The following is a 22,921-nucleotide window of genomic DNA, read 5'->3' as shown; positions in this document are numbered from 1 at the left end:
TTGCCTTTTGGACAATGATATTTTGTCAACTCTTTTTTAATAACTTTTTTGATAATAGAATACGTGTTATTATTTTATTGATCCGTTTGAATTTATATTGAAAAGAATATTTGAAACAGACCAATCATAAACTGTCATACCTACATTCTCAAAAAGTTGTAAAAAAGAAGTTATTAAAGAGACTTTTTCCTTTGCCTATAAAGTGTGTTTGAAATTTGAGCTACTTGCAGAAACAAACAATAGCCCTTGTTCACCAATTAAACCTAAGAGAAGATGGGTTCAAAGAGTGTTGTCTTTCTTCTCTCCCTCAACCTCCTTCTCTTTTCAGCGCTTAGCTGCAACACCCCTAAGTGTCCCTCACCACCACCACCAGCTAAGTGTCCGGAATTGCATCTTTGCGCCAGCGTTTTGGTTCCTCCTTATAAACCTGACCCCAATTGCTGCCCCCTCCTCGGTGGTCTTATTGACCTCGAGGCCGTCGTGTGCCTCTGTGCCGTTCTCAAGCTCGATCTCGGAATTATCAAGGTTAACCTAGACATTCTCGTCAACCTCCTATTAAACACCTGTGGACACCAAGCCACCACCTACACTTGCCCACCATAACGACACAATATGCCTCACATCTTCTCTTATTTCCTAACATTTTCCTTCTTTTAACTTTTAAGTTAAGGATCATGTCTGCTACATGTATATGCCTGTGGGCACTATAATATTATTACCAATAAATTAACCTTTATTACATTGTGCTCTTCTTGTTCTTCTGGATGAACTTGTTCAAGCTTATCTTAAATTGTTTGTCTGTCTTTCTTTTCGTTTTGTATTTTCATTTTCTTAAATTGCTTATTAATTTATTTAGTAATGACAAATTAAAATCAGTTTAGATTATCTTCCGTTGAATGAAAAAGAAAAAATCAGTTTGGATCTTTTGGCATTAAACAAAAGTTGTTCTTTCAATTTGATTTTCGGCTTAATCGTGTAGCTAGAGGCAATCGGAGCATGGAAGTATATAGGTGATGAGAAGAAGGAACAAATTTGCTTATGTTTTGAGTGGGTCTATTTAGAAACATAATATAATATTACGTTAGAAAAAATATTATTTATAAAGAGATAAGAAGTTGTATTATTAATATAATTGTTTAGAATAAATATAACATTGAATCAAATCTGAAGAATGCAAAGGATATATGGTTGGAGTTCCACAACTTTTTTCAAAAGAAAATTTACAAGTTATTATTAGTATTATTAACATTTATTTTATATAAAAAAATAAATCAATATTCTTAACTTGTCTTCCTTAATTATTATTGATTGAGCATAAACTAATTTCTTACATGGTAGTTATTTTACTTTATTTTATTTCTCTTACAAAAATAATTATTTTATTTTAGAACAATAATATTTAGACAACTCATTTAAATATATAATTAGATTTAACTTCATTTAATTTATCAATCATACATTTATATTATTATATTATAGTTGTTAATGGTTTTAGCCGTTAAAATTTTAACTTATAGAAGTTCACAAAGTTTACAATATTTTTATTTTTTTCCCTAACATAACTGAAAGTTATAAACTATAGAAGTCGTTACAGTATATTTAACTTTTCCTATATACATTACTAAAATATTGACTCTCTTTCATTTCATCTTCATAAAAATTTTGTTTTAGTATACCACTAATCTTAAATAGTTGAATAGTTAAGGTTAATGACATTTTAAATATAATTATTCTTTCAACTGATGTTTTTTAAAAATAAAATCATGATCAATCTTCTAGTTTTAAAATAATTAATATTATGTAATGATTAACTCTAATTATGTTATCTCAACTAATTTTAATTTGAAAAATTAATTCCATTTATAAAAACAAAAATGAGATTAAAAACACACGTCCTCGTTTTCTTAACCTTCAACTAATTATAAAGAAAATGGAAAAATTAATTCTAAAGATGAACTTTTATCCATCTTAGACTAGAGTTTCTCATGGTATGAGGATTTGTTCCCCAAATTTTTTATAATATATATAAATTAATATTTAAAAAAAACAATTTATTTTAGTTTAAGTATATTTTGTATATGTTATATAAAAAAATTGTATAGTTATTTTTTTACTCACAAAATATTTACAAACTATTCACTATATTATATTTATCTCTTCACAGTACAAACTTAAGGATTAAAAAAACGTTGATAGATTACAAAACGTTGAGACATTGGAAAGCTAAATTAAGTTTTTTTATTATTCCAAGCTCACAATTCTTTTAAAACATGGCGTTCTTTATGTTAGGGCTGATAACTCGTATCTTATTCCATTTTCTTTGTTTAGGTGTTAGAATTGTATGATTAATATATCTTAATTAAGAGAAGCTAAATTAGTTTAAAACTAGTTTTAAACTTCTTGAAAAATTTTGGTGTATAAAATTTGTTTAAGATAAACTTCTAATCTTTTAAAAATTTAACAAATAATAAAGTAAATTTGATGAAATAAACTATATAGGATTTTATACTAATTCAATTTTTAAAGAATTTACGTTTAATTTTCTTCTAACATCCTGTGTTGAAAGAAAACTTATAGAATGTCAAAATTATATACTTACAAGATTTTTTTATATAATCTAAATCTTTAACTAAACAAAGATTAATTCCTAAAGGTAAGATTACACATATTTACGCTAAAAACTTGTTTATATATCAAATGATACTAATTCTAAGAGTTTGCAGAAAGATAAAAGAATTGATACATGAAACCAAATGCTCATTAACTCTTTGTTCTAATTCTTGCAAGATTGCAATCTTGTTTTTTTCAATTGATGTTTTGCTCTTCAAAAATGTTCAAAGGATATTTTTGTTCAACAAATGAATGTTTTTGTAATGTTATTAAATCAGAAAGCAATCTTATTTTTAACACTTTCAGTAATCAATTAACAACCTCATGCATTCAATAAAAATTTTAAGAACACGTTTATTTTAACAGAGTTTATCAATTTGTTAATCATAACAACAACATTAAATCATCATTTAAACATCATTAAAAACAAATTAACTAGATTTAAATTACTCCTTTATCAACACGGGGAATAAATGCAAAAGTAGATTAGGGTTGATATATAAGAGATGAAATTGTAGTCTTGATAAAGTCGGGTGTAATTTGTATTATGTTACGAATCTCTAATAATGTGATAATGTTTTGTAATTTATTTTTATTATATTTTTTCATCCTTATCTTTATTGTAATTTTGTTTTTATTGAGATCGTTATGTTACATAACTAATAAATGATTTTGTCAATAAAGACAACAATACCAAGCACAGTTAGGAGTTATTTTTTTTAGTTGTATAAATGTTGAAAAAACATATTTCATGGTAATGTTATGCATATATAAATGTATTGGAAAAATAATATCTGAGAGATATCTTTGTCAAATACATTTTTGAAATCACATTGGTTATAATATTCTATCATATCTAATATAGTTGTATAATTAGTTGCATATTAAGGCATATTTGTGGGCAGTTATATTCAGAAGGCTTACAAAGATAATTGCTCTTTGTATACTATGTATTATATTATTCTTTTTAATGAAGGTATATTGAGATCATATATTTTTTTATTATCATATTTTCTGTGGCACTCTTATGTCAATGGTATTATTTGTTATTAGATCATTTCTAAATATCTAGTTTTACGTACGAAATATTTATGTTTCAATGTTAGGGATGACAATGGAAGAAGTACATGTTTCATTATCACATCCTCTTAATAAAATAAAATTTTATTCTTATTTTTATACTTAAAATATTTGTCTCATCTCTATTTTTACTGTGTAACTAGTATTCTTGTATTCATTTTCTATGTAAATTAGAATAGGTAACACATAAGAAAAAAAATAAATGAAATAAATTAATAACGTTAAATTATTTTTTAAAAATTAAAAAAAACAAATAATAAAGTTTAAAATGTATTTTTCCTTTCTTTAACTAAATTATAAAGAGATCTCTTCTTTTAAAGAAATAATGATAATATTTTATTTATACTTATACTTGTACCTTGATCAATACAAAGATTTTTTTATCAAAGTGAGAAGGAATTTATTTTTCATTTCTATTTGGCATAAAAAAAATTGTGTTGAACATCTAATATCGACGAAAAATAAAATAAGTTTATAATATATAAATAAAGATAATTATAATATTATGATCGGTATAACTTTTATATATATATATATATATATATATATATATATATATATATATATATACTAAAAAAATTTAGTCTCAATTTTTTTTATTTTTATTCAATTTAGTATTTTTTTTAAATTAAGTTCTATTTTGTATTAAATAGATTCAATAATTTAGTCAATTTTAAATACATAACATTTATATTGCTTTTACACATGTATTTTTGCAAAAATTTTGTACACATTGACATGTGACATGTACAAATACAACATCAATGCCATCTACACAAAATTAATATAAATGATTAGATAGAATCTATTTAACATGTGTGACTCTATTTAATGAGTTACCCGAAGCAAGAAAGACTCTAACCATATATTCAAATTTTGGGAATTGATAAATGAGTAAGAAATAAAAGTAAAGTGATTTTTTCAATAACATGAAATTAAGTTGACTAATTTTACTCTAGCTAAACAAACAATGTATCTAAATTTTAAATTTAAAAATTAGTATAAATATATTTAGTTTTAAAAGTTATGAGTTGATTAGTATGGGTCATGACAACTCTAATTGTAAAATGAATTTAGTTTTTAAAATTTATGAAATAGTAAGACCACTTAACTATATTATATTTAATTTTTTACTTTTAAATTTTTGATAAGGATTTAGTAGTAATGTATTGTCGAAAAAATTATAACCTGTTCCGACCCATATCATGAGTTAGTGGGTTAAACGGGTTCATTCACTAATTCATTTAATTATAAGTTTTTTTAAAATAAAAAAATTATAATTTTTTTAATTCAAATATAGATAAATTTTACATTAAAATAATGATAAATTCCAAAGAGAATTCAAAATAAATAAAAAAAAGTATCATATAATCCAAACGTAATCCAAAAATATGTAGAAAAAACAAACAATTAAGTTTTTAATATTGATAATTTTTTATATCATTTATTTATAACATTAGAGTCTTGAATAGATAAATCTATAATATTTTTATCTGTTCAAACATTTTATTTATCACCATTTATAATATAACAAAAAAAATACTAACTAATAATATTGAAATATAAAATAATAAATAATTAAATTAAATTAAGTGAATTAGTGACTCAATCTAATCCACTGTAAATTCAATCTGATGAACCAAATTTTAAGTGGATCAAGTTAAAATCTAACCTGTATATAAAAGTTATATTTGATTCAAAGACAATTCTATTCAAACCCATAATAGACTTATATGTTAGAACACATTTGGACATATATAATACAATTGTGGAGTGACAGTGATAGGTTAATTTTTTAAAATATATTTTTAAACATTACAATCAGCTCTCATCAATATATTTCATTGCAGCTGCATATGACAATGGGGAGATTTTCTCTTATTTTCTTTTAATATATTTATTTCTCTCAGAATTGAGGCTTGATTCTTTTTATTGTTTCAAAGTTGTCACTTTCATCACTCCTTCAGCCTATGTTTGGTAAAATGTGCTACCTTGATACAAGTCCTCTGTTTTTTCTTCTTCTTTTATTTACACACTTATTATTGGACCTAAACATCCTTTAAATTTCTTCTGCAATAAAATACCTATAGATCCTAGTCCTGCTTATTAGTATTTAAGACTCGGAACCCAAAATTGTCATATTACTAAGACTTCTCATTAGGTAAATAAAATAACAATTTTAAATCATTTTTTCATCTATATTAATAAATTGCATCATCTATTTATATAATTTGTTTAATTATTATAATTTTATTATAAAAAGCAGTGAGTTATCTTCATGTAGAAGCAAAATAACTTTCATTCTCTACCATTCTTACTCTCTCCCTCACATCCCAACCATCCCATACTTTCTTTCTTAGATTCTCCACCTTACAAAACTCACCAAACAAAATTTCATACACTGCTTACACTATGAAACTAAAATATCCTTTAATTTAATACATAATTTCATATATATTTTAAATGAAGATAAATATACATTAAGATTAAAGCACGTTATTAAAATATTAATTTGATGTTTGAAAAAAGCACCCAACCTTAAGAACATAACAATTAAACCAAAATGGCTACAGTATACATAGCTTAACAATATAGGACGAAAGGGAGAGAAGAGAAGAATGGAATGATTTGTTGCAATAAAGGAAAAGTCTGTAATTGTATTTAAGAAAAGAGGAAAAACAAAGATGCATGGAGGAAGGTAAGAGTCTCCACTCCCATAACAATAACAATAACAACAGCACAAGCATATGTGTGCTGGTGTGAAGCTTTATTGAATATATAGTATTATAGTATAATTGATAATGATTATGCAATAACTTTGATGAAGCAGCCTCCAACGGAATGAGTTCTTAATTGCAAATGATGGTCTGGTTCTGTTGATCACATAAGTTTAATAGTAGCTGCACCTTAAGGTTAATACCAATGTCTATTCCTAAGAGTTGGGTGTCGGCTATGTCGCAAACGCACAGAGTGGCATTAGCCTGCACAAGATTACCAAGGAGGGTGCAGCACCCGTTTTCTGGGCGGACACTCTGACCCAAACGTAAAACGTCAGCGCACAAACCCAGCTCTGGACATTCTCGTGGTGGTGATGGTGACGGTGGTGTCTGTGGTGCAACCATGGAAAACAGAAAAAGGTTGAGGCTGAGGATAAAGGTAAAGGATGCAATACTCTTGGAACCCATTTTTCAAATACTTTCTCTCTTCCAAATTAATCTTTAATCTCAATAACTTCTTTTGCTTGTGTTAGAAATCTCAACTTTGCAAACCATTTATAGGCCAAGGATCTCAAATTAAATTAATTGAGTTCAGACATAAGTACCTCTAAATATTCTACTTTTTACCACCAAATTATGAAACAAGACAATGTAATTTCTTTACTTTAATGAGACCATGGACCATTCATTAATTAATTCTCTGAAAATATTGCTTACCCACCACTATTTTCCTGCTTCATTTTTTTATTAAATTTATTACATTAATTTTATAAAATATTGTTATAAACAGTATCAAAGAATTAACAATACCCAATACACTCTCTTTTTTATATGAAAATATGTTTAATCCTCATATAATATAGTCTTTTTCTTTATAATTATACTTTTATTTAAAAAATTCAAACATACACTTCAAATATCTAATCTAATCGTAATCCACTCTAGACAAATAATATATTATTATTATTATTTTTAAAGTTTGAATTGATAACTAATTTTACGTTTATATGTCGAACCATGATGATGATCCGTTAATTTAATAAATTTTGCTAGTAAAGTACTAATTCAAAGTTTCATTAATTTAGGCCAGTTTGGGAAAAAGAACAATGAAAGTTATTCCAAGATACAACTGTATTTTGACAAAAATAATTTAGTCAAATTTAAATAATCAATACTATAAATGAATTTTATCAAATTAAAATTACATTTTTATCCTTAAATTCAAATTAAGTTTTATTTTTTTGTCTTTTTCCCTCTTTATGTATCTATGCAACAACATTTTACTTGCTTATGGACTTTATTTGGATATATATTTTAAATATTATTTGTATTTCTTTTGCAATTTAATTTGGATTTTATTTAAAAATTTATAAAATATTTTTTTAAAATATTCAAAGGTTGAAAACGGATATCCAATGGATATCCACGGATTATGCAGATATCTAGCAGATAACATATGTGGTAACTGATACAATATTTTATCCAATAAATCAAGTCACGGATAGATATTATCCTTCCTTCCAACCTAACCTGTTGTCATTCCTAACTAACATGTTGTCATGTGTAATAAAAAAAATCCTACCATTAAATATTTAATTTTTCATCAATGTTAACTATATCGAAAGATATATATTTATAAGAATCGAACTCATCTTATTATTATATTAATATTACTTTTTACAAATTATTTTTTAATTAATTTTTTATATGATTACTCTTTTATAAAATTATAATTTTTTATTTACTTTTTGAAAAAACTTCTTCCGTTTGTTATGTTGAGTGGATTGTGAATAGGATTTTTTATGGAAATTCCTGATCAAAGTGTAGTAGAAGAAAATATATATGAAGGGTTTTAATTTTATATTTTAATATTGATACAGTTTTTAAGGTTGAGATTCTTGATGCTATGTTTCTTATTAAGGTGAGTGTAGTCACATATTAAAACTTTTTATTGTTGGAAATAGATTTTATAGTGAATTTTCTTTTAAAAATTCTACTAGTGTTATAATAATAGATGGAATTGCTGCCTTAACATAAATAAATGTTTTAATTTTAACCTTTTCCATATTTTTATAAAAGAAGATAAATGTGCAGATAATTTAGCCAATTTAGAACCAATATAAAGCAAGATTCTCATTAATTTATAATTTTCCTTCTTTATTACACATGAATGTTCTTAAGAATAAGTATGTGGGTTAAGTGATTATTTAATAGATATCTCCATGAAGCATTTGATATTTGAGATATTATGAGTCAATTTGATCGGAATATCATATTAATGATGTTATTTGGAATTATTTTTTTTCCTAACACAAACTAACACTTTTAATTATAAAAAGTATTTTTGTATACATATCTCTTAATATTTTATATTAAATATAGCTAATATTTTCATTAATTACTTATTAAATTAAATATTATTTTTATTTCTTTAATTTTTCGTTAATATTTACAAATTTCAATAAAAATAAGAGACATGTATGTATTTTCTTACAATAACAAAGTATTGACCGGTAAGAAATGCATAAAATTAAGATATAATATAAAGATTTGTCCACAAAAATAAGATAAATATAGACATTCTTTTTTTATAAATAACAAGTATCGTCGAATTAAAAATGTATAAGTTTTTTTTTTTAAAATTGTTTACTTAAGAGTAATTACATTGATATCTCCTTGATATTACGCTTAAGTTTTGTTAATCTAAAAGAGCAGTTCGTTACTAAAACTTTACGTACCTTTCTTGGATTTTATTTTTAAGAATATTATTTATATGATTATCCCATAAAAATAAAATGAAATATATGCATTTATATAGACCTTTATTTTTCCAACAAAATTCATGTATAATAAATGTTAACTAACTTAAAGAAAGTTAATATAAAATAAAATTCAATTAATATTTATTTTTTATATTTACTGTATAAAATACTATATAGTTTTGAAATATTAAAAGAATTAAAATACTTGCTATAGGCTAATTATATTTATATTGCATTTCTTAAAATAATTTTATTGAAATGCATAAAAACTTTGTGATAACGACTGCTAAACTCATTTAAATTATGTTGCCTTCATCTTTTATGAAATCATGCCGAACCCTATTAGGCACAAGCATTTACCTAATGGTGCTTGACTAATTGTTTCAATTAAGTGTCCATTAATGTAATTTTGTTAGCATAGAGAATATAACATTCAATACAATTAATATATTTCTAGTGTAATTTTTTAAAAATGAGAATTACTTGTTGTTCTTTAATTACTACTTTCTAAACTAAACTTATTATATAATTATTTTATATTGAGAAAAAAAATCATTTCATTTAATTTATCTATTTAGAGCTTCAGGCTATTATAGATTTTATAATTTAAAATATATTTTTATTTGATAAATATAATTGTAAACAAGAGATATAAATCATTATATATATGTCATATTAGAAATTAGGAAATATTTTGTAATGCAACAATATTTATATATTATATTATATAAAGAAGATTTTTTTTGTATACACTTTTTTCAATTTTATCTTTTAAATGACTTTTTATGGTATGAAATAAGTCTTTTCTGTTTGGTATCAAAACTTTTTTGACTATATTTCTATTAATGGGTTCCAGTATTTCAGATCATTCTCCACATGTATCGACATGGTTTTGATATAACATCATTCTCATCACCTTATTCCATGACCATCACAAATATATCATGACACTTCTTGTCTGTGAATTTTCGATGAAAAATCTCGATCCTTTGAGTTAATTTCTTTGGATTGTTGTGACAAGACATGTGGGTAACTTGTTCCTCAATCAGAACACCTATGATAGTGACATCATTGCATACCCATGACCTTTTGCAATCCTTTTGCTACTCTGATTGGTACTAAACAAGAGCTTAGTATATCCTCCAACACACCTTATAAGAATCTCACTCTGTATTAGAGTCTTGTCAGTGCCTAAAGTATCTCACCTTCACTTGCCTTAACATTTCATATTTTAATAGGTCTCTTTTCACATGCATGCCCATTACACTGAGCACATGCTAGCATTTAAACATATTTTGCGGGACATTCAGGGTATCTTACAATATGGATTACACCTCAATTCGACCTCTATTAAGAAACTTATTTCTTAAATTGATGTTGATTGCGATGATGCTCCATATCTAGTTAGTGAGTGTTTCTTGGTGATAATCTTATTTCATTATCTTCAAAGTTCTAGCATATTATCTTTTGTTTTAGTGTAGAGGCTCAATATCGATGTGTTGCAAATGTTGTTCTTGTTGACTTGTAATCTCTTACTAAAGCTTTATTTTCCTCTCTCAAGTTACTTTAGTATCCTGTGATAATGTTAGTGTCATTTATCTATATAGTAATCCTCTACATCATCAATACAAAAAACATATTGAGTTGGATATTCACTTTGTTTGAGAAAAGGCAGGACGTGATTAGACACGTGTTCTTCGTCTCCTTTCCTACAACTAGATAGTTGACATCTTCATCAAAGACTTATCCTAAGTTCATTTTTATGAATCTCCCGCTTAGAATGTGGAAGTGTGATAAAATTCAAATCTTTTTAAAATTATGTTAATTAATAATAATCTCTTGTAATTAAAATAATCAAAATTAAAAAATATGTATACTAACATGTTGTATGTTGTTAGGAATTTTATTTTTTGAAAAAAACTTCATTGAAACACTTTTTCAAAATATAAATGCAATTAAAATTTTTTCAAAAGTGAAAACCAACTTTGAAATTTTCTCACATATCAAACAAATAATTAAGTTTATTATTAAAAAAACTAAGATCTATTGTAAAATATGTAGAGAAAATATATCAAATGTTTATTTGGACAAACTTTAAAAAAAAAAGTTTTAGGTGAGAAAAATAAATGAGATTTTTATAAGTTTCAAATAAATTATGTTTATAAAAGCTCTTATATGTTTCAATGTCTTTATTTTTTTTAATTTGCTAATAAATTAATTTTAATTTATTGAGAAGTTTAATTTTTTAAAAGTTTTCATAAAGAACTTTATCTAAATATATATCATAAAATAGTAAATTCATTAATTAAATAATTTTGACTTGTTTAAAAACTTAAAAGTTCAAGTGGAATCTAATACTTGTTTAGGCTCAACGGATCAATTAAAAATCAAACTTAGCTCATTAGCCCACCCAAAAACCTAAAAAGTAGAAATATACCAAACCATTTTGTTAGATTTTTCAAACCTTTAAGTAGGTTAGCATATTCTTATTATATATCAATTATATTTTAATTTTATGTAGAAATTATGATAAAAAGAAGTTATTCGACGCACACTATTGTTATTTCTTATTATATATCTATTGTATTTTAATTTTATGTTAGTATACATATAATTTAGTATTTATACACATATAAGTTTATGAATATTAATATGTGTTCTCTATTGTACTTTTAAGAATAGGTACTAAGAATATTTTAAATATATTTTTATTTTTCAAACTTTTAAAACATCTTTAAAGAAAAAAGTTGTGAAAGAAGATTTAATTTTCAAAATAAACTCTGATGTTATCTTAATAGACTTACAAATACCTATTATTATTGATTATTTTCATTTAAATAATTTTTTAAAAATAAAAATATAAAATTATGGATAAAGTAAACTTTAATAATTATAAAATTGTTTAAAATTTAAATTTATAAATTTATTTTTTATTTAAATTTATGAAATTAAAGTTACTTTAGATATATTGATTTTATTTAAATATATATTTTACGATACCACTTATTTGGATTTAATTTTTGAGTAAACTTAATTTTATTTATTTATGTTGCAAATAATAATGGTTATAACTTAAATAAAAAATAGAATAAAAAATATCAATATGATATACATACACACACATATATATATATATATATATATATATATATATATATATATATATATATATATTCAACTAAATAAAGTCTATCACTCATAAAAATGTTCATAAAATAATGTCATACGTTCATATAAAAAAGCTAATATCATATCTTCTAATTAATAATAAAATAAACAACTATAATAATAATATCTTGATGTATCTTAACATCTCTCAAGTGGGAGCAAGAAGATTTTGAATACCTAACTTGAATTAAAAATACTCAAATTGTGATTTTGACAAGATCTTTATAAAAATGTCTATTATTTATACCTCGGTAAAAACATGAGGGACAAATGGTACCAAAAGGTTACTTCATTACGTGAAATATGATAATTAACTTCAATATGCTATTCTTTGATAAAAAAAAAAAAAAAAACTTAATTATGACATATATAATGATTTATATCTCTTGTTTACAATTATATTTATCAAATAAAAATATATTTTAAATTATAAAATCTATAATAGCCTGAAGCTCTAAATAGATAAATTAAATGAAATGATTTTTTTTCTCAATATAAAATAATTATATAATAAGTTTAGTTTAGAAAGTAGTAATTAAAGAACAACAAGTAATTCTCATTTTTAAAAAATTACACTAGAAATATATTAATTGTATTGAATGTTATATTCTCTATGCTAACAAAATTACATTAATGGACACTTAATTGAAACAATTAGTCAAGCACCATTAGGTAAATGCTTGTGCCTAATAGGGTTCGGCATGATTTCATAAAAGATGAAGGCAACATAATTTAAATGAGTTTAGCAGTCGTTATCACAAAGTTTTTATGCATTTCAATAAAATTATTTTAAGAAATGCAATATAAATATAATTAGCCTATAGCAAGTATTTTAATTCTTTTAATATTTCAAAACTATATAGTATTTTATACAGTAAATATAAAAAATAAATATTAATTGAATTTTATTTTATATTAACTTTCTTTAAGTTAGTTAACATTTATTATACATGAATTTTGTTGGAAAAATAAAGGTCTATATAAATGCATATATTTCATTTTATTTTTATGGGATAATCATATAAATAATATTCTTAAAAATAAAATCCAAGAAAGGTACGTAAAGTTTTAGTAACGAACTGCTCTTTTAGATTAACAAAACTTAAGCGTAATATCAAGGAGATATCAATGTAATTACTCTTAAGTAAACAATTTTAAAAAAAAAAAACTTATACATTTTTAATTCGACGATACTTGTTATTTATAAAAAAAGAATGTCTATATTTATCTTATTTTTGTGGACAAATCTTTATATTATATCTTAATTTTATGCATTTCTTACCGGTCAATACTTTGTTATTGTAAGAAAATACATACATGTCTCTTATTTTTATTGAAATTTGTAAATATTAACGAAAAATTAAAGAAATAAAAATAATATTTAATTTAATAAGTAATTAATGAAAATATTAGCTATATTTAATATAAAATATTAAGAGATATGTATACAAAAATACTTTTTATAATTAAAAGTGTTAGTTTGTGTTAGGAAAAAAAATAATTCCAAATAACATCATTAATATGATATTCCGATCAAATTGACTCATAATATCTCAAATATCAAATGCTTCATGGAGATATCTATTAAATAATCACTTAACCCACATACTTATTCTTAAGAACATTCATGTGTAATAAAGAAGGAAAATTATAAATTAATGAGAATCTTGCTTTATATTGGTTCTAAATTGGCTAAATTATCTGCACATTTATCTTCTTTTATAAAAATATGGAAAAGGTTAAAATTAAAACATTTATTTATGTTAAGGCAGCAATTCCATCTATTATTATAACACTAGTAGAATTTTTAAAAGAAAATTCACTATAAAATCTATTTCCAACAATAAAAAGTTTTAATATGTGACTACACTCACCTTAATAAGAAACATAGCATCAAGAATCTCAACCTTAAAAACTGTATCAATATTAAAATATAAAATTAAAACCCTTCATATATATTTTCTTCTACTACACTTTGATCAGGAATTTCCATAAAAAATCCTATTCACAATCCACTCAACATAACAAACGGAAGAAGTTTTTTCAAAAAGTAAATAAAAAATTATAATTTTATAAAAGAGTAATCATATAAAAAATTAATTAAAAAATAATTTGTAAAAAGTAATATTAATATAATAATAAGATGAGTTCGATTCTTATAAATATATATCTTTCGATATAGTTAACATTGATGAAAAATTAAATATTTAATGGTAGGATTTTTTTTATTACACATGACAACATGTTAGTTAGGAATGACAACAGGTTAGGTTGGAAGGAAGGATAATATCTATCCGTGACTTGATTTATTGGATAAAATATTGTATCAGTTACCACATATGTTATCTGCTAGATATCTGCATAATCCGTGGATATCCATTGGATATCCGTTTTCAACCTTTGAATATTTTAAAAAAATATTTTATAAATTTTTAAATAAAATCCAAATTAAATTGCAAAAGAAATACAAATAATATTTAAAATATATATCCAAATAAAGTCCATAAGCAAGTAAAATGTTGTTGCATAGATACATAAAGAGGGAAAAAGACAAAAAAATAAAACTTAATTTGAATTTAAGGATAAAAATGTAATTTTAATTTGATAAAATTCATTTATAGTATTGATTATTTAAATTTGACTAAATTATTTTTGTCAAAATACAGTTGTATCTTGGAATAACTTTCATTGTTCTTTTTCCCAAACTGGCCTAAATTAATGAAACTTTGAATTAGTACTTTACTAGCAAAATTTATTAAATTAACGGATCATCATCATGGTTCGACATATAAACGTAAAATTAGTTATCAATTCAAACTTTAAAAATAATAATAATAATATATTATTTGTCTAGAGTGGATTACGATTAGATTAGATATTTGAAGTGTATGTTTGAATTTTTTAAATAAAAGTATAATTATAAAGAAAAAGACTATATTATATGAGGATTAAACATATTTTCATATAAAAAAGAGAGTGTATTGGGTATTGTTAATTCTTTGATACTGTTTATAACAATATTTTATAAAATTAATGTAATAAATTTAATAAAAAAATGAAGCAGGAAAATAGTGGTGGGTAAGCAATATTTTCAGAGAATTAATTAATGAATGGTCCATGGTCTCATTAAAGTAAAGAAATTACATTGTCTTGTTTCATAATTTGGTGGTAAAAAGTAGAATATTTAGAGGTACTTATGTCTGAACTCAATTAATTTAATTTGAGATCCTTGGCCTATAAATGGTTTGCAAAGTTGAGATTTCTAACACAAGCAAAAGAAGTTATTGAGATTAAAGATTAATTTGGAAGAGAGAAAGTATTTGAAAAATGGGTTCCAAGAGTATTGCATCCTTTACCTTTATCCTCAGCCTCAACCTTTTTCTGTTTTCCATGGTTGCACCACAGACACCACCGTCACCATCACCACCACGAGAATGTCCAGAGCTGGGTTTGTGCGCTGACGTTTTACGTTTGGGTCAGAGTGTCCGCCCAGAAAACGGGTGCTGCACCCTCCTTGGTAATCTTGTGCAGGCTAATGCCACTCTGTGCGTTTGCGACATAGCCGACACCCAACTCTTAGGAATAGACATTGGTATTAACCTTAAGGTGCAGCTACTATTAAACTTATGTGATCAACAGAACCAGACCATCATTTGCAATTAAGAACTCATTCCGTTGGAGGCTGCTTCATCAAAGTTATTGCATAATCATTATCAATTATACTATAATACTATATATTCAATAAAGCTTCACACCAGCACACATATGCTTGTGCTGTTGTTATTGTTATTGTTATGGGAGTGGAGACTCTTACCTTCCTCCATGCATCTTTGTTTTTCCTCTTTTCTTAAATACAATTACAGACTTTTCCTTTATTGCAACAAATCATTCCATTCTTCTCTTCTCTCCCTTTCGTCCTATATTGTTAAGCTATGTTTGGCGTAACCATTTCGGCAACACAAAAGAAAAGGAACATTTTTCATACATAACGTCTTTCGTTTCACTCTTATGTTCTTAAGCCTGCACCGCTATTTTCTATGCATATCGCATTATTATTAAGGGTTAAATATGTTTTTAGTTCTTAAATTATTAAGTATTTTTGAATTTAGTTTCTCTTTCAAAGTTTGTTTCATTTTCATTCTTCTCTTTAATAAGATTATAATTTTTAGTTTTCCATGACTAACGACATTAATTTTTTTCTCACGTGTATGTGTAAGTAAGGCTATTCTAATTTTGTTTCTAGCTATAACTAAAAGAAAAAACATTAAATTGTAGGGTCAAAACTGATCTCTTTTCTTCTTCATTCATGGGTTCATCTTCTCGAGACACTTTTTTCTTCTCCATCTTCAACTAGCCATGACTAACACTATGTAATACTCTTTCCCTCTCCTTCCAAGTTTATACAAGAATCCTCTCATAGTCATTTTCTTCTTCATCTTCAATGATTGCTTCTTTATTACACCATCGCTTCCACCATCACCGTCGTTGTTACTCAAATCCTAACCCTCCTCACCCTCAGCCTCCCTTGCTAGTCTTCTCTAGAGGCACCGCCTTCAACAGCGTCGTCGAAGAGCTCAAGAATTTCACTAACGGTGTTTCTCACAATTTTCCTGTTTCCGACGATGGTGGAAATACTGTAGAGATTGTTCGTGTTCTCAGTACGATGTTTTGTTAATTAATGATTATAGCTGGAGAAGGGGGGAAGAAATGTGGAATGCCCTCCACTCCAATTTTTGGGGGAGGGGGGAAGGAAAGAAAAAGTGAGAGACAGTGTAAACTATATGATAAATGTTGCTATTTGAGTTGAAGATAGACGAAAGGAAAAATGAGGACAAAAGGAGATGGAATCATGGCCAGAAGAAAGTGAGTGTAGTAGTTGGAGATGAACCTGGTGTTGGTCATGGCTGGTTGAAGATGGAGAAGAAAAGAGTATCCACAGAAGATGAACCCTTGAGCGAAGAAAAAATGGGATTCTAGTTTTGATCCAATAATTTAATGGTTTTCTTTTAATTTTAATTACAGTTAAAAACAAAATTAGAATTGGTCTTATGTGTGACCATTGTTAGTCACGTCATACAAAAATTAATGTCATTTCTAATATTTATTAATGAGTTTTTATATTTTATCAACGAATGTGGTTCATTATTACATATTTTTTAAATAATTTTATTATATTGAAAATTTCACATTAATTAAATATAAAACAAATTTATATATAATATATAAGTAGATATCAAATTTATGTTACAAATTGATTTTATGATATTGAATTTGATTTAAAATTTAAATGATGATCATATGTCTTTTCAATCTATAACACATAATTATGTATTAAATCAAACGATATTTTAGTTTCGTAGGATAAGTAGTATATGAAACTTTTGTTTGGTGAGTTTTGTGAAACAGGGAACGGAACCACAAAAACTTGTTAACTCTTTGTTTGTCTAATAATTTTTATTTATCAATTCCAACTTGGATAAACACGATGATTAAATTAATAAACAAGGAAAGAGATTGTAATAAAAAGAATCTAGAGATTGTGATAGAAATTAAGATAAAATTTCATTGAAAATTGGAATTCATGAATCACGTAATAATATAATATATATACAATTTATCAATTTATCACTGTTTCATTCAAATATTTACATTAAGATAAGATATACTAGTCTTAATTTGTTAAGAACTAGTTCTAAACTAATATCTTAAATTATTAATTCCTTGGTTCATTTAATATATAATTTGTATTAAATTCATGATCAAGAGATTCAAACTATTCTTAGAACAAATTCTCTTGATTGTTTTATCTGTATTTATGTTTTAATTCACTTTTCAATTATTAGATACATACAAATTATGACATTCATGGTACAAGTGAAATTAAAATAAAACATATGAATGAACAAAAACTTTATTACACAAGAAAAATTACATCATGGAATTTACTATATCTAATTCTAATAAAAAAGAAAATTAACTACTCTTAATCATTTAGAACATTCAAATGTGAGGAAATTAATAAAAATCGTCATCTTGATTCTTTTGAAGTAATTTTTAACCAATTTCTTAAGTTTCTTCGTGAAACACTAAAAGAGAATGCAAAAAAATTTAGTTATCTTCGAAAAATCTTTAATGTATCATCAATAAAACCCATCATGATCAATAAAGTTTCTAATCCCTTTACACATAAGTAGGAGGTGACAATTTCTCTGTTCAGATGTGAAGGAAATAGTAAGAGTGACAGAGAATGAAAGGTTTTTAAATAGCTTTTCTAGGTGAATGTTTAGTGAAGGTAACTCACTATTTTTATAATAAAATTAAAATAATTAAACAAATTATATAATAGATAATGCAATTTATTAATATAGATAAAAAAATGATTTAAAATGTTATTTTATTTACTTAAGGAGGAGCCCTAGTAATATAACAATTTTGGATTCCGAGTCCTAAATACTAATAAGCAGGGCTAGCATCTATCTATCTGTAATTTATTTTATACTTTTATATTCTTGTAGCGTCTTCTTTTATTCAGGGATATTTTGAAATGAGATCGATTACATTTGGAAATAATCATTACAGAGGAACGTGGGGTGGCATAAGAAATTTAAAAGATATTTAGGCCCAATAATAAAGTGTGTAAATAAAAGAAGAAAAAACAGAGGACTTGCATTTTCAATGAGAAAAATCTTTTAAATTTTTTACATTATGCTATTAAAATTAGCATAGAAAAATAAGGGGGAAATCCTGTCATTTTGTTTTAAATAATCAAAATAACTGATATCAGACAATTGGTCAAATCCTATAAACAAATTCAGCACATTTTGTTATTATACTTCATTCAGTAACCTTATAAGTGCATTATTATTCTCAAACCCCTCATCAACTCAATTATAGAAAATAGAATTGAAAACATAAATTTTTCATTTTGTTAGATCATTATTAGATCTAACTAAGTAAAATAAAATGAAACAAAACTTATTGTAAACAAAAATCGGGAAATCAAAATTAACATTGTTAAATGTTCTTGTGCTGGTTTTTTCCTAACCAGCGTCATGTTCGAAATGTGAGAGTGTCTATCATCAAATGCAGAAGACTAACTATAAAGCTTTTGTTCTTGTTTTTTCCTACTCATAATGAAATGAAAACATACATGAGGAAATAACTGTTTTTTCCTACTCAACAAATATTTTCCTTTTCCTACTAATAATTTTCTTAATTTCATGTTTTGTTTTCCGTGGGAACATTCTCATTCCATTCTGTCTTACATTTGTATGTAATTAGACTGATAAAACTAATGATGAATAAAAAATATCAAATTCAAAACGAGGAATAAAAATCTTTCTAGGGCTTGGTTCCTCTCATAGCACTGTACATAGAATGGTTTCCACCATATAGTAAAACTAACGAAACGCAAATGTATTAATTGAAAATCTATTAGAATTTAGATAAACGGTTTACATAGTTCTACACTAAACAAAATATGAAAAATGATACGAAGAACACAAATTAACAAAGGAAAGCAATAGTAGACCAAATAAATCGACAGAAAAGGGATTACATATATTATGCACTGAGTGCTATAGAACAAATGCCTTAATATCTCAAGGTACACAAAACATTACACAGTTGAAGGCAGCATCATGTTGTAGTACTCAGTTAGAGGTTACCACGAGAAATATCAAAACGGCTGCAATAACGACCGGAAACACCATAAGCAAAGGAATTCCTGGTGGTGTAGAAGTACCCATCAGAAGTGGGCCAACCAGAAGAATGGCTACAATGATAAAAAATATCACAACTGAACCATGACCCCATACTTCAGGTTGCCTCATTTTTTCTTAGAAAAATAAGAGAAAATCTGCAGACTATGTTCTCAAAAATGTTGGTGAAATGGAAAGAAATAACTTAACGTTGTATGCAATGTTTGTGTGTTGAGGCCTATATATAGGGTTTGAGAGGTGAAGTTTATTGGTGGCGGTTGGCGAAAAGATGAGCGGATAAAAGCGGTTGGCTATGAAAGGATACGACTGCAACAGTCTCAATTCTCCATACTAATTCCATATCTAACTCTTAAATAAAATGGAAACAATTTAGGGCTTCCAAAATAAATTAACTACTTCTTTTAAATTTTAATTATGATATACTTTATATTAAAATAATATGTTTTTACTTTAAATTTTAGTTGCATAAGATGAATATTTAGTATTTGCATGGTTCATGGAAAAATGGGGTCAATTTAGTTACTTTTTTAAAAAAAAAATAATTTTTTTAATGTATTTTATATATTTATAAATAAATTAAAAAATATTAATTGTATAAATATTTTCTAAGTTTTTAATTAATTTATTAATAGTTTTAATTAAATGAATTAAAATAATTATCACATTTACTGTTAAATTATCTATTATAACTAAATTCTACCACGATGCCATGTATAGATTCGACCTTTTTGGTGTTGGTGGAAGTATAAGTTGATCAAAAGGATTCGACGAAGCTGAACATTCAAGTGGATGCACTTGGTTTGCTGGTTCAAAATGTTTGAGCCCCATTATATATATAATTAAATATTATTATCTCCTTTGTATGAAAACCACCTTGATAGAGTAGAAAAGCAACCATTGCAGGAGTAAGTTGGGTTACCTCAGCTGCACCATAACCGAACTCATGCATGGCGGTGTTTTACTCGACAAAATGTACGCCACCATTAACAATCACCTCAAGCACGATATACATGGCTATGTAGCCTTCTTTGATTGGACTAACAAATCCATTTTTATCTGCCTTACTAGCCTCTGTTAACTAATTCTTACAGCATGCAATCACTTATATAACCCTGACCCTATCTCAACCTGACTCGAGAAGAATATCGGAGGAAATTAGAAATTCCTTTGTCCATTGGAATTGATGTCAATACTATATTGAAATAATTTTCAGCTGTTGGTATGGAGAAGATCGGCCTCGTTGGCTTGGTCCTATATATATCATATCTTACTGGGACTTGCCTGGGGATTATGGCTTTGACATTGCGGGGATAGACAAGGATCCTGTGGCGCTGCACAAATACTTCAAGTATGTTATAATTAATATTTTAATGGAAGCCATCATGCATGTGTTGCTGCTACGTACTTGTCATGTATGGTAATTTTTCATATGATAAAAAGTTTGAATTTTTTATTTACTTATATAGAAAATAAAAAATATTAATTAATTATGGTATTCTTTGGACAATAATTTCTTGTTTCTTTTAAATAGTTTATCAATAATATGAAGTGCCTGTTTACAAAGTTAACAGAAAAACATTATATAAAACATAATTGTTTATTAATGATGTTATATTGTGTGAAGCTCTATATATGATCCTTTTTCCTCTTTTATCAATAAGTTTTGAGATATTGCATGCACGGTGATTCCAGAAATGTTAGACCTATTGGGAGCCTTTCACTTTGTGGAACCTGTGGCGTGTTGTTTATTCAAAGCTCAAGGTTAGATGTCCTGTATTATTTGAGAACAAACTAGAAAATAGCTACGAATTTAGTACAAGTCAAAAAAATAAATAAAATAATAACTAAAAATTTCTACAAAAGTTTTAATTAAAATAAACATAAGTATCACTTCAACCCCGTTTTATATATATATATATATATATATTCATATATATTCATATTTTTCCTTGACCAACAGGTGCTAACAACTTTTTCATATTAAGAATTAAATTTTAAATTTAATTAAACTATTAATAAGATTTGCATCTATTTTAAATTAATTTTATCTTTAACCCATTTATGCTTATGATACTTATAATACTGAATGTAATTTCTTTTGTTGAAGTCTTAAATATATCGATTTATATCTATTTTTGAAATAATTTGGAAGATATACTATAGAAGAAAGTCTTTTTTTTTTTCTTCTAAGAATCATGTTATAATTTTTGTTAGTGTTCTTTCTAACTTTTTCGTAGTCTACGAAATTTCGACAACTTTTTCTTTTAGATGTTTTAAATTGAGTTTAAATTTTATCCACTTTAATTGTAAAAGTGGCAGAGTTTATTACTTAAATTTTTTTTTAATAAGATTATTAGTATTTAACTCTATAAATTTAAAATATACGTGATTGTATTGTAAATCCAAAGTTTATAATAAATAAATAAATAATTTTAAAATTGAATTATATTATTATCAAAATTTATAAAAAAAAAAATTCAGCAGATTTAAGTTATTACAAAATTATTTCATGATCCTATAAATTTTACTAAAAAAATCTAGTGAAAAATGTTTCGTGAAAACTATGATAATAATTGACATTTGAAAAGATAAAGAGATAAAAGTTAGTATCACACATAGTGTGTCATAAAAAAAAGATAAATATCAATAAAATATTTATTATAATCAGTGGGAATTCTTATTAGTCATCTCAAAGTTCAAAGTTAAATTAAAATCAATTCACATATTTCAAACGATAAAAGTTATCATTGGCGTCGTGAATTAATTAGCATAAAAATAATTGTATTTTTTTGGAAACAATTTATTTGGTATAAGAATTGTTAACATGAAGTTATATTATTTTCAGTAATATTTGTTTGAATAA

The 22,921-nt window shown here is 25.2% G+C and overlaps 3 protein-coding genes across 3 annotated transcripts; 1 reads left to right on the top strand and 2 right to left on the bottom strand.

The window, feature by feature from the left end:
- The first annotated feature begins 273 nt into the window (after positions 1–273).
- LOC106774876 (hydrophobic seed protein-like) lies at positions 274–603 on the top strand. Its single transcript, XM_014661902.1, has one exon. The coding sequence runs from the start codon at positions 274–276 to the stop codon at positions 601–603; it is 330 nt and encodes a 109-aa protein (XP_014517388.1).
- A 5,936-nt stretch (positions 604–6,539) lies between these two features.
- Positions 6,540–6,875, bottom strand: LOC111242703 (14 kDa proline-rich protein DC2.15-like). The gene has a single exon (XM_022787255.1). The coding sequence runs from the start codon at positions 6,873–6,875 to the stop codon at positions 6,540–6,542; it is 336 nt and encodes a 111-aa protein (XP_022642976.1).
- Positions 6,876–19,989: 13,114 nt separating this feature from the next.
- Positions 19,990–20,169, bottom strand: LOC106774875. Its single transcript, XM_014661901.1, has one exon. It carries the CDS (start codon positions 20,167–20,169, stop codon positions 19,990–19,992), a length of 180 nt encoding a protein of 59 aa, XP_014517387.1.
- Between the last annotated feature and the right edge of the window lie 2,752 nt (positions 20,170–22,921).

Source organism: Vigna radiata, chromosome 10, assembly GCF_000741045.1.
Source record: "Vigna radiata var. radiata cultivar VC1973A chromosome 10, Vradiata_ver6, whole genome shotgun sequence".
Classification (NCBI taxonomy): domain Eukaryota; kingdom Viridiplantae; phylum Streptophyta; class Magnoliopsida; order Fabales; family Fabaceae; genus Vigna; species Vigna radiata.
This window is presented reverse-complemented; position numbering and strand designations above follow the sequence as displayed.

Bases quoted from the DNA above. Each gene is read 5' to 3' on its own strand.
- LOC111242703 (XM_022787255.1), bottom strand. From the start codon at position 6,875: ATGGGTTCCAAGAGTATTGCATCCTTTACCTTTATCCTCAGCCTCAAC.
- LOC106774876 (XM_014661902.1), top strand. From the start codon at position 274: ATGGGTTCAAAGAGTGTTGTCTTTCTTCTCTCCCTCAACCTCCTTCTC.
- LOC106774875 (XM_014661901.1), bottom strand. From the start codon at position 20,169: ATGAGGCAACCTGAAGTATGGGGTCATGGTTCAGTTGTGATATTTTTT.